General features: G+C 41.6%; 1 protein-coding gene across 1 annotated transcript in view; it reads right to left on the minus strand.

Moving 5' to 3' along the window:
- TYMP (thymidine phosphorylase) overlaps positions 1-11,513 on the minus strand; it is a 37,411-nt gene extending 25,898 nt beyond the window's left edge. The window contains exons 1-4 of the mRNA XM_075342636.1: positions 11,282-11,513; positions 7,797-7,845; positions 7,120-7,245; positions 3,164-3,366 (exon numbers count right to left, since the gene is read on the minus strand). Of these exons, the coding sequence (XP_075198751.1) occupies positions 3,164-3,366; positions 7,120-7,245; positions 7,797-7,845 (378 nt within the window). The 5' untranslated portion in view covers positions 11,282-11,513. The remainder of the gene's footprint in view (positions 1-3,163; positions 3,367-7,119; positions 7,246-7,796; positions 7,846-11,281) is intronic.
- Between the last annotated feature and the right edge of the window lie 2,366 nt (positions 11,514-13,879).

A 13,879-nucleotide genomic window follows, 5' to 3' on the forward strand; every position in this document is an offset into this window, starting at 1 on the left:
GCTGCAGAACTACAAGGCTCAGCATCCTCCATCCAGGACTGTATGCAGTTTTTTACCCAAAAAGAAAAAAAAAATGACATGGGCTTCGCCATATTTTTGCATGCTAGCCGAGTACAGCAGGCAGGTACGGGCTGCCCCCAACCCCCAGCTGCCTATTTGTACCCGGCTGGGAACCAAAAATATAGAGAAGCCCTTTTTTTTTTAAATTATTTCATGAAATAATTTAAAAAAAAAATGACGTAAGCTTCGCCTAATTTTGGTGTCCAGCCGGGTACAACTAGGCAGCTGGGGATTGGAATCCACAGTGAAGGGTGCCCAAGCTTTCTGGGCACCCCCACTGCGAATTGCAGTCCGCAGCCACCCCAGAAAATGGCGCTTTCATAGAAGCGCCATCTTCTGGCGCTGTATCCAACTCTTCCAGCTGCCCTGATGCCGGGTGGCTAGCTGGGTAATAATGGAGTTAGGGCTAGCTGTATATTATCAGCTAGCCCTAAGCCCGAAATTCATGGTGTCACGCCAATATTAGACATGGCCACCATGAATTTCTAGTAATGATAAAAAAAAAAACCACAACAACCAGAAAAATATTTTTATTAGAAATAAAACACAACACAATTAGTGACTCCATCTTTATTGAAATAAACCCCCCTCCGCAGTAATCCTGGGTTAGGGTCCCGCGCCGTCCAATCCGGATCCAATATCATCTGATCGGTTTGCTGGAAGGCAGAGCGATCAGATGATGTGTCAGGTTAAACTACGTGAATCACATGACACATCAGCTGATTGTATAAAAGCCGATTATACAATCAGCTGATGCATCAGTAGAAAAAAAAAATAAATAAATAAATACTCACGTCTGTGCTGATTACCGGCAGCTCCTGCAGCGGAGTCTGATCCTGGCCCATCACTGCAGGAGCTGCCGGTAATCAGCTGATGAAGTCCCCTGACGGCAGGATCAGCTGATAGCCGGCCGGGCGCAAAAAAGCCGGCGACACCACGAGAATCGATCAGCTGATGCGTCAGGTGACTGCATCAGGTGATCCACCGCCAGGTCCTGCAAGCTTCGTACCTGCCCCGGGGAGACTGCACACAGCCAGAGCGGCGGTACCGAGACAGGGGCTGAAAGCAGGCATGGCACCGGGACCCTGCAGACAGGTGAGTATGAAATACACACACACATACACACTCACACACACACTGTATATATACACACACACACTGTATATACGCACACACACTGTATATACACACACACACTGTATATATACACACACACACTGTATATACGCACACACACTGTATATACACACACACTGTATATACGCACACACACTGTATATACACACACACACTGTATATACGCGCACACACACTGTATATACACACACACACTGTATATACGCACACACACTGTATATACGCATACACATACACTGTATATACGCGCACACACACTTTCTTCCCCTGGCTGTGTAGAGCTGCTGCTGTCTCTGTGTGATTGCTCTCAGTGCACATCCACTGGGAAGAGGCAGGGAGGAGGGTTTGGGTGGGAGCAGAGTGGGTGTATTAGACACAATGGGTGTGTTAGATAAGCTAGACACCGCCCTAGAGCCACAAAGAATTCTGGGACTTGTAGGAACTGAACACAGGAAGTCAGAGGAGAGATTAACCCCATCAGAGCTGGAGCCAGCAATGAGCATGTGCTGCTAGTGCACAATAAAAGGTAATTTTGCTGAAAAAACATAATAGATGTGTTGAGGGGCACATATTAGCAAGATTTATCAGGAAAAAAAAAAAATCAGTTTTGGTAACTGGACAACTTCTTTAAGTTATGTGCATTAATGAGAAATGACACAGGAAAAAAGTATTGCATGAATTAAGAAAGAGGTGCAAAAAGCCATCAGCAATTATGACATCAGCAGAAATGTATCAGTAATTAGAAAACAATCGTGCCACTTAGTGAAAGAAAATTCAGTTGGTTCAAATAATATCAGCTGGTTCAACTGATGGCCTATAATAAGGTGTCTCATTACCAACGTGCCACACAAGTAACATCTCATGATGGGTAAAATAAGACCTTCACAACCTTATTGTTGCAAAACATACTGATTACATTGGTTACAGAAGCATTTCTAAACTATTGAAAGTTCCAGTGAGCATTGTTGGGGCCATAATCTGAAAGTGGAAAGAACATAATTTGACTATAAACTGCCGCAACTAGGTGCTCCCCGCAAGATTTCAGACAGAAGAGTAAAAATAACTAGACAGAAGAGTTGTCCAAGAGCCAAGAACCACCTGTGGAGAGCTACAGAAAGACTTTGTATCAGCAGGTACAATTGTTTCAGAGAAAAAATAAGTAAGACACTCAACCTCCATGGCCTGTATGCACGCTCACCATGCAAAACTCTATTGCTGAACAAAAAGCATGTTGAAGAGCATTTAAAGGTTGCTCAACAATATTTAGACAAGCCTGTGACATACTGGGAGAATATAGTCTGGTCAGATGAGACCAACATTGAACTCTTTGGTGCCGTAATACACATCATGTTACTGTCATCTGCTGAGAAATTCATGTCAATAACACCTTTAGCAATATATTTTACTTAGAAAATTGGTGACATAATTAATACTTATTTTATCCACTGTATATGTACGTCATCCTGCAGGAACTACTTCCCGAGGTTGCTGCACATGTATGTTATTTGTTGTTAAGGGTTTGTTTCGCAGTGCTCTTGTCCATTGGTAACTGAGTGTTACCGATGACATTATATCCACAGACTCTTGTTTAGCAAATGTGGCCCATTGACAGGTATTGTGCACTTGTCCTATTCCTTAAAATAGAACATGTGAATGATTCCTGCCAATTGTGCATGCATCCAGCATATAAGATAAGACTCCTAGTCATTCGTGATGCTCACCTCCCGATGAGGCAACAGAGAACACATTAAGGATTAAAGCATGGGTCATGGTAATTGAAGAGTGATAAATATCTGTAAATACTATGAATAATAATTTGTGAATAATGAATTAAAAAAATGAATATTAGCAGAATATATTTGTTTCATTTTGGCGAGAGTCCTGAATGCCTATTGCTTTGGATGAGGCTTTACTTATCGCAAGTGGTGGCAAAATCAAGGATATACTTATGCTTAAAGAATAATACCTTGCAACCACAGGCAGCGAGTGCTGGAGCCAGAGGAAGGCTTACTTTGTCCCCAACTCCTCCTGTCGAATGTTTGTCGACCAACAAACCACTCCATTCCTTTGGCCATTTCAGTACACAACCAGAGGCCACCATTTCCTTTGTCAATGTCATGGTTTCTTCTGGGTTCATTCCTTGAAGTCGGATTGCCATAAGCAAGGAACCTAGCGATACGAAAGCACAATGACCTAACATGTATGAATGTTGTCCATTTTGAATGTCAGCATTGGATCACATCACAAAACTAATGAAGAAAGAGATTTTGATTTCTTCTTTTTCAAATTTGTTGTATTCAGCTTTCTTTATACTGTATCAGATTGAGGCCATTAATTATGTAGCATTTGTTAAACAGAGTATGAGTTCCAAACTATATTAAAGAATATTTTTTGCTCTACAAGTAAGAAATTGTAGATCATTCGTGTTGCGGTGCCCTAAATCCTCCAGTTTACACAACCTTAAAAGTTTATTTGGTACCTTTTAAAACTTTTCAAAAAGCAGAATGTAGGACATTTTATTTTTAGATCTAGAAAAACAATATTTAAATACCCATTTAGGAATTCTGTAACTAAAGATAAGTCATTCACTCCCAGACCTGAAAGAAACTTTACACAGCATCACTATATACAGTATATACACTGAACAAAAATATAAACACTTGTTTTTGCTCCCATGTTTCATGAGCTGCACTCAGGAATGACTTTTTCTATGTAAACAAAACGCCTTTTTCTCGCGAATGTTGTTCACATATTTGTCTAAATCTGTGCTAGTGAGCACTTCTCCTTTGCCAACATAATCCATGCACCTTACAAGTGTGGCATATCAAGATGAGACAGCATAATTATTGCACAGATGTGCCCTTAGGGTGGCCCCAATAAAAGACCACGTCACAATGCCACAAGTTTTGAGGGAGCGTGCAGTTGGTATGCTGACTACAGGAATGTCCACCAGAGCTGTTGCCTGTGAATTGAATGGTCATTTCTCTACCATAAGTTGTCTCCAAAGACGTTTTAAAGAATTTGACAGTATGTCCAACTAGTCTCACAACCACAGACCACGTGTTAATCCCACCAGCCCATGACCTCCATATCCAGGATCTTCACCTCCAAGATTGTCCCAGCCACTTGGACAACTGCTGCAACAGACCGCAGCTACCCGTTCCCACGGTCAGGGTTTGGGCACTCTGGACTTTTGCTCTGTTTTCCCAGCTGAGGACACTGGTGTCTCCGCAACCATAAATTGAAATGCCACAGCTAGGAAAGCAGCACCACATGTCAGTTTACGCTGCAGAGAAAAGAAGCACAGAGGGCATGAGATTTCTATAAATTACATCCACTCTGCTTGTATTATACAGCATTTCTGGACGCAGCGAAAACATGCTGTGTCCAAAACACTGCTATTCCTGAATGTGGGCACCCAGCCTTACATGTAATCATGGTGTAAGCGCTCAGCGTAGAGCTAAGGATAAATAGGAGCCGCACCCGTACTGCGATCTTTTAGGCAGAATGAACAAATCAATTGCAGATGAAGAATTAGCTTTATTTATTTATCTTTATGCTGTTCACCATTCAGTATAAGTGATTAGGCGGCTTTATTCTTTGGGTCAGTACGATTGCAAGGGATATATTGTTATTTTAGGTTTGGCGACTATCACACTAAAAATGCTTTTTACAAAATAAAGGTTTTTTGCATCATCAGATTTTGAAGACTATAGTTTTTTATTTTTCTGTCGACAGATTCATGTGAGGGCTTGCTTTTTGCTGGATGAGTTAGAGTTTTCATTGGTACCATTTTGTGCCACATAATATTTTTTGATCACTTTCTAATCCGCTTTTTGTTAGGTAGAATCAAAAAGAAACAGCATCTCAGGAATGGCTTGGGGTTTTTTACACCGTAAGGGCTCATGCGCACGTAACTGCTGATTCTTCTGCAGCGATTTGACAGCACATGTGCGCTTCAAATCACTGCAGAAATACTGCATAATGAATGCAGTATTTTTGTTAAAAAAAAGCCCATTTCATGCGCTCGGGATGCTGCCCCCACCATAGACAGAGTGGGAGCTGCATCCAGAATGCAGAAATAATTGACATGCTGCTTTTATGAACACACGGATTTGGGTAAAAATTTTAGCACCCAAATCGCTGCGGTCATAAAAGCAACGTGCGCACGTCTCATGCACAATCTTCATAGATTGTGCAGGGGACGCAGGACGCATGCATTTACGCTGCAGTGCAATACGCAGCGTAAATGCATGCAATTAAACAACGTGCACATGAGCCCTTAGACAGCGATACCATATTTACTGTATATAGTTTGTCTTTTTGCTTTGCCGCTTTTACACCATAAAAACTATTTTATTGGAAAACAATCTGTTTTTGTATTGCTATATTCTGAGAGCTATAACTTTTTCATTTTAGCGCTGATAGAGATGTATTGTGGCTTGTGTTTTGCGGGACAAGATGACATTTTCAGCAGTACTATTTTTATTTATAAATTACTTTTTGATCGCTTTTTATTTCACTTTTTTGTCAGCTGTATGATGAAAATACATAGTTTTTGCTACGTTTTTTATTAAAAAAATTTCTGGAGTACACTGAAAGGTGTTAATTAGTGTGACAGTTTTATAGATCAGGTTGTTACAGAGGCAGCAATACCAAATATATGTACTTTTTTGTTTGTTTGTTTTTTTACACAAATATTATTTATTGGAATAATTTATTTATTTTTCTTTATTTTCTGTGGGGGTTTATATATTTTTACTTTCTTTTAACTTTTTAACTTTTTCACTTAATTCTTTTATGGAACATTACCCTATAATGCTCTGATTGCATGATAGCGATTGGGCCCTCCCAATTTCATCACGGGGGTCCCGATCGGAGCCGAGAGGGAGCGCGATCCCTCTCTCAATCCCCTAAGTTCCGTGATCGGTATCTATCACTGTATTTAGGGGATTAAACAGCCAGGGACAGCACAGGCACCATTCCTGGCTTTGAGGGCCTGGGCTTGGCTGTCGGGTAAGCAGAGTCTCTGGTGGCAATCATGGAAGCAAGCTCCCTGTGACCCCACGAGGGACATACCGGTATGTCCTTGGTCGTTAAGTACCTGAAAAATAGGACATACAGGTACGTCATTGGTCAAGAAGGGTTTAAAAAGAATCTGTCACTAGGTTTTTGCAACCTAATTTTAAAGCAGCATGATTTAGGGGTAGAGACCTTGATTCCAGTGATGTATAACTTGCTGGTCTGCTTAGTGTAGTTTGTATAAAAATAATTGTTTTATCAGCAGAAAATTATCACTAAGGGACTACTTGGTCTGCCACCAGGTAGTCCAACCACGTCCTCAACAGTGATTGGCAGCTATCTACTTATGCACAGTGCTGCCAATCAGTGGTGTGGGTGAGGTTATATAGAGCTCCAGATTCAAAAGACCGGTAGATTTTCAGCAAATAAAACAGCTGTTAATCAAAATTGCAGCACCCAGTAAAGTAAGTGACACATCGCTGGAATCAGGGTATCAGTCTCTATAACATTCTCCTCTTAGATGGGGTAGCAAATCTTAGTGAGAGAGTCCCTTGGATGGATTTAAGGTTAAGTTATATTATTTCTTGACATTTATTTTTATCTGATTGTACCAAATAAAAATAAAGGGGAAATGGACCTGTATTCAAAAAAGGTGTAAGTACTAATAGTTCACATTTTTTGTTAGGTGGTGGGCAGCTGACCTGGGGCCCCTCATGTTTCACTTATGGCCCTGTACTGAACAAAAAAATGAAATATGAAATGTATAGAACTGAATCCTCTGTACTGTGTGGATGCCTTTGAATGTAAGTGGGCATTTTGTAGGTTTTTAACGTCTTGCAGAGAATAGTATATTATACTGTGAGCTATATTTCTATTTAAATGAAGTATTGTTCTGGTTACCCAGCTGACATTCTTGTGCTTGGCCGCTCATTGTTACTTTTACCACGTGTCTGATCTCTTGTGGGGACAATGTCAAGCCATCGCGTTTCTTTGCAATTACATCAGAAATACGAAACTGGGTAACATCTTGAAAAGAAAACAAAGAAAAATAAATCACAAAGATATCAGAGAGATTTTAGAAACTAGTCATAATACACATTGTATATAATTTTTACTTCCTTTATTATTATTATTATTATCATCAAGAAATGTTCCTCTCCCATTGCTCTTTGGCAGATTTCCACCTATACACAGTGTACACAGAAGGCTGCCAATCAGTGGTGTGGGTTGGGTAATACAGAGCTCAGTATTCAAAGAAATGCTAAATCTCAGGCATATAAAACAGGGATTTTATCAAAACTGTAGCAAGAAGCCCAGTAAGTGACACATTGTTGGAATCAGGATCTCTGTCCCTACAATATGCTGCTCTTAAATTGTGTAAAGTAGTAGTAAACACGTGGTGACAAATTCCCTTTAAGAATAAGGGGGTTGCTGGCTTAGTTGATTTCACAACTCCCATATACTTTAATAGAGGTGACCATACACATGCATGGAAATTTCTTTATATAGCTGAAGTAGGGGGTCAGGTGAGGTCCAGGTTCTAATTTTAACCTGTAAATAATATATAGGGCCTTCACCTGGGCTCTTTAGCATATCGTCGCCTCCAGGAACTGATATGGATGACATCTGAAAAACAAGAGAAAACATATAACAGTTAGCATTCCGGTCAATATATTGTCCTTGTACACAGTAACACACAGTAAAATGCAAGTGAAGGAATTCTGATGAATGTTTATAAATTTTTAAAAAGTGACGTATGGATGACAGTGTAGATGAAAAATTAGGGTTTATTTTTTCCTGGATGACGTATGGGGAGCAAGGGGGGGACTTTTGAGGACGTAGTATGGGGAGCAAAGCAGTAAATTTGAGGACACAGTATGAAGAAGTAAAGAAGTAAATGTGAGGACACAGTATGGGGAGCAAGGAGGTAAATTTGAGGACACAGTATGGGGAGCTAGGGGGCGGGATGGGTGCAGACACAGTATGGGGAGCAAGGAGAGAATGAGTGAGGAGGTAGTGAGGAGTCAGTATGAGATAAGAAAAGGTGAGGGACACAGAATATAAATTGGGTAGTGTGGAGGTCAGTATAGAGAGGGTGCAGCATGGGGGTACATTGTGAGGCCACAGCAAGAAGGGTACAGCATGTTGGGCAGGAGTATGATGAGGGAACACAGTATAGAAACTGGGCAGTATAGAGGGAAACAGTGTGAGAACAGTGAGTAGTTAGTATGAAAAGTAGAGGGCAGTGTGTGGAGCATGTACAAAAGAAGGTAGTGTGCGTCATATTTTGTGCAGGGAACACAATGCGGAGCATATATTTATTCAGGAGTACAGCTTAGGGCAGATATTTTTATTCAGGAACATTATAATGACACTGCCATTTTTAAGGCTATTGTGGGGGATGTGCTGCACAAGACCAGATCTTCAGAGATTATCTGTGGCTGTGAAAAGTCATCATGGCATCTGGACAAGATAAAGAAAAGAAAGATAATGACTCTGATCAGAGAAGATGTCATCTATGAGGTAAACATTTATTTGTGATACTGACTAATTCTCATCAGTACGATGGTTCCTGTATGATCAGCAATCTGATGATGACTGATAGCAACAACCCCCAACTCTCCTTACAATTGTTACGGACGTACTGGAAGTTGTAGATTCATTAAATACAAATAGTCGGACCAGAAATTACAATTGATGTACCATGTACTGATGATGGATTTGGTGATGTATTCCTATACTGATGATGGTTCTTGTGATGTATTTCTGTACTGATGAGGGTTTTGATGCTGTATTTATGTACTGCTGGGGGTTATATGGACTGGTTCTGATTATGAATTTCCGTACTGCTGGTGGTTCTGGTGATACATTTCTGTACTGATGATGATTGTGATTCTGTATTTATTTTCTGATGGAGGTTCTAATGATATATTTCTATACTGCTGGTGGTTCTGGTAATGTATATCATGACGTGACTGCAGGTGTCACGCCAGGTACGAGAGGACCCTCAGCGAGCAGCACAACACAAAGGGTAGACCAGGGTAGCAATACAATGGAAGGCCCTGGCGCTAGGGAGAGGGGAGCAGGGTCATCTCATAACATTCACCTGAGACTGATCCCTGCACTCCCTAAAGTTCCTAGATGGGTCCTTCCCCCTGTCCACTGTCATGAGTCTACGCCCTCGGTGACCCTGAACTCACCCTGACTAGTGAAGGCCAGTGAGATGCTAGTCTCACCACTGCAATAACACCCCATGAGAAAGGTAACAGAGTCAGGGAAAAGACACAACAAATAGAATTCCACAGCTTCTGCAGCAGGAACTCTTCAGCTGCAACAGAAGAGACACCAGAGACTAGCCCCTTCAAAGTGGAAAGTATAGGTATTTTTTCTCTCTATTCTATTATTCATTTGGCCTATTATATGCACATGATACCTGACACAATATTGTAGGATCCTGTTCTAGGTGATTCACCTTGTACCATTTGTACAGGGGCCTGCCTACCCTAAAGCCTATTTCAGCTTGATGTGTGTCAGAGGACACACATTTAACTGGTGTATAGCAGCTATGCACACTGCCAGCCAATCAGAGGCCAGTAGCTGACGTCAGCATGCAGTGGCTGGGGGCACATGACAATGATGTCATGCTCCATGGTGCCGATATCAGCTGTCAGCTCCTGCGGTGTATAAGAGGATGCTGCGTAAATACCAGAATTTGGGCCATATCTACCAGGATGGGGGCCAAATATACCTTTATTTGGGACATACAGTATATATGGATGGGATACATATATACCATATATCCTGATGGTGATCATGTATACCAGAATGGGGGCCATATATACTATGATGGGGGCCATATGTATCACGATGGTCAACATATATGCAAGGATTTGGGACAAATATACCAGGATGGACTCTGAATGAGGATATATATATCAGGATAGGGGCCATATATACCAAGATTTGGGGCATATATACATGAATGGGGGACACATATAACAAGATGGGGGCCATATATATACCAGGATGGGGGCCAAATATACCAGGCTGGGGAACATATATAGCAAGATGGAGGATATTTATCGCAAGATGGGGGCCATATATACTAGGATTTTAGGCATGTATACCAGGATGGGGGACATATATACCAGGATGGGGGACATATATATATAAGGATGGGGGCCATTTATACCGTGATTTGGGCCATATATACAGATGGGGGACATATATACCAGGATGGGGATTATTTATACCAGGATAGGGATCATATATAGCAGGATGGAGACAATTATATCAAGATGGGGGCCAGATATGCCAGGATGGGGATCATTTATACCAGGATGGGGGCCATATATACCAGGATTTGGGACATATATACCAGGATGGGCCCAGGATGAGGACATATATATATCAGGATGGAAGACGTATTCACCAAGATTTGGTACATTTATAAAGGATGGGAGACATATTCACCAGGATTGGGTACAAATATACCAGGATCGGGACATTTTATTAATTATTATTATTTATTTTTAGAGCACTGTTCATTTCATGGTGCTGTACAGTGGTCAAATATACCAGGATGGGAGAGATATATACCATGATGGGAGAAATATATACCAGGAGGGAACATATATACCGGTAAGGGGGCCCAGGATGGGTAGCATAGAGTGCTACAAGCTCCCATACATATAACATGCAAGGGGGGAAAGGGGGGGGGGTCTAAATTTTGCACAGGGGTCCATCAGATTCTAGTTATGCTACTGCTGCATGGTAACATTTATTTGATCCTAGAGAAAACAGTGTCCAAGGTCTTTTACTGCCAAGGTCACTAGCTATAAAATAAATGGAAAGCAACAGTATATAAAATGAAAACATTCACAATTCTCATTGGCTTTCTGACAACATAGGCTGAATGTATCTGCGATAAGTCCATAGTAAAGGACAAGTAAAGGGCAGAGAAGAGGCTGTCAGCCTGGCAATATTTTCTGGCAGTATCAGGCATGAGGTTTAACAAATAACACATTATATAGAACTCACTTTGGATAACAAATAAACTGACCTCGGATGCCCAGGTGACTCTGTCTGTGGTCGCCTCTATTGCTGTGATCTTTGTGGTTCACTGTTCTGTGCAGATTGAGACTGCAGCTCTTGTCTTGTGTTATTTTGTCCAACCCACTTTTTTCTGGCAGATTTTAACTTTCTTGTGCAACAGTTTATGTAGAAATGAAAAACTCTGGTTCTTCGTAAGAAATTGGTCAGTCTGTTTTCATTTCCAGACTGCATCTTCTTCATCGTGTGATTGTAGGTAAGATGATGACACATTGGTTACTGTCCAATCAGGAGCTGGAGGATGATGGGTGGATGTCAGCGCCCATAGTACTCATTTGTACTGTTTTGTTGTGTACAGTATTAACCCTAGAATGCGCAACCATAGAAATCTACCATAGAAAGTAACCTAGCAGGCCTGCGAGGCCCCAGGTATGTGTTCTAGGGTTAACCCAATAATGACCATGCCTGTTCGAGTCCTAAATTTCTAGCTGACATAGCTTTATCAGGGCTTCCTTTTTATTGAAGGATTTGGGTCATTTTGTACTTTTTGGGGAGTTAATGACTTTTCAATTACAGTTGTATAAAAAAAAAGCTACCTATCTGCAGATACGGGGTTAATCTGCATGTTGATAGTGTTTTAAAGTTGTTATTTTAAAGTTGTGTGTCTGCTGCACTGAAAGCCTGGTTTCTGGGAGGAAATACATTTTATTCCTCCTGGCAGCATCTAGCTTTCAGTTATTTTTTACTAATGTAAGCATATGGAACGTCAGAACAAGGCCCCAGAGACTTACATTGTGAAAGTGACTTCTGGCACACACATGGAGCATAGAATTATCCAGAGGCCGAAGAGCAATGATGTCACTGAGAAGAGGATCAGAACAGCGCTTGATATGGTAAGGGATGGCAATATTTGAATATATTAATACCCATATACACAAGTGTAGGGGGGGGGGGGGGTTATTGGAGGGTTTCTTTCAGTTTAGATGTTAATATGTCCTAACTGGAAAAATAGGCAAATAATAGGGTACAGTTGATAGTCAAATTGTAATAGATAACTGGGTGAGAGCCTCTCTAACAGTAGGTCTGTTTTGGTCTCAGCAGATGGTCACTACAAGAATGGGGTCTTGGAAAGACAATTGTTAGGTTAGTGATAAAATATGGGTGCCCAAGGCTTACTTAAAGGGGATCTGTCAGCAGGTTTTTGCTATGTAATCTGAAGACAGCATGTTGTAGGGGTTAATACAGAGATTTCAGGGATGCATCTCTTATCATACTGTGTGTTGTTATTTACCTGCAATGTTTGTTTTAGCCTCAGGAGATTATCATTACTGGACCAGGACAGCTAGTCTGGCTTTCCCCTGCTGTGATTATCAGCTAACTGTCTATAAACATTGTATACAGAGAGCCTGGGGTGGGTTTTCTCAGCTTTGCTGCATTGCTAAATCTAGAAACTCTGATCAAAACTGCTGCACCCAGTAAAGTAAGTTATAAATTGTTGGATTCAATGTCTCTTTGCCTAGATCATGCTGCTTTCAGATGAAGTAGCAAAAACCTGCTGACATATTCCATTTAAGTGCAATAGCAGGGGATTATAAATAAGCAGGCAAAAAAGGGAAAATAATTTGCCTAATTTGAAATATTTCAATGTGCTGCAAATAGCCCTCAAATGGTACAAACCAACTACAGAATTGGAGGTCATTAGGAAAATCAAATCATATAATAAACATAATTAGTATTACACAATAATAAACCTTTATTAATTTAAAGCACCACTCTGGCATTTTTTAGTTCCCTGCTGGAGTGGTGCTTTAAATGTCCTGTGCCCCCTGTCTTCATCTGTTACTAGTGTCACTCCAGTCAGTCTCTGGTAATTTGTGACCTGCAGCAGCTCCAATGTTTCATGGAGCGCGCCAGAGGTCACAAATCAATGCAACTCTATGAGAGCCTCTTTCTTGCTGTCATAGAGTTGCATTGAGAGCTTGTGATGTAACTTCTGACTTTTGGCCAGTCAGACGGTATGAGGACAAAATAGTACCATGGGACTGGAGTGGTGCCAAGAAAAGGTTAAAAATTCGGAGGGTGAGTATAACAGGGCAGGAGACTTAGGGGTACTTTGCACACTATGACATCGCAAGCCGATGATAGCGATGCCGAGTGCGATAGTCCTCGCCCCCGTCGCAGCTGCGATATCTTGTGATAGCTGCTTCACACGCACTTACCTGCCCTGTGACGTCGCTCTGGCCGGCAAACCGCCTCCTTCCTAAGGGGCGGGTCGTCTGGCGTCACAGCGACGTCACACGGCAGGCGGCCAATAGAAACAGAGGGGCGGAGATGAGCGAGACATAAACATCCCGCCCACCTCCTTCCTTCCTCATTGCAGCCGGGACGCAGGTAAGGCGATGTTCCTCGCTCCTGCGGCTTCATACACAGCGATGTGTGCTGCCGCTGGAACGAGGAACAACATCGTAATATCGGTCCTTCCGAAATTATGGAAATGACCGACACTACACCGATCATACGATTTCGACGCTTTTACGCTCGTTAATTGTAGTAAAAAGGATTCACATACTCTGATGTCGACAGCGACGCCGGATGTGCGGCACTTTCA

Source organism: Anomaloglossus baeobatrachus, chromosome 4 (genome assembly GCF_048569485.1).
Source record: "Anomaloglossus baeobatrachus isolate aAnoBae1 chromosome 4, aAnoBae1.hap1, whole genome shotgun sequence".
In the NCBI taxonomy this organism is placed as follows: Eukaryota; Metazoa; Chordata; class Amphibia; order Anura; family Aromobatidae; genus Anomaloglossus; species Anomaloglossus baeobatrachus.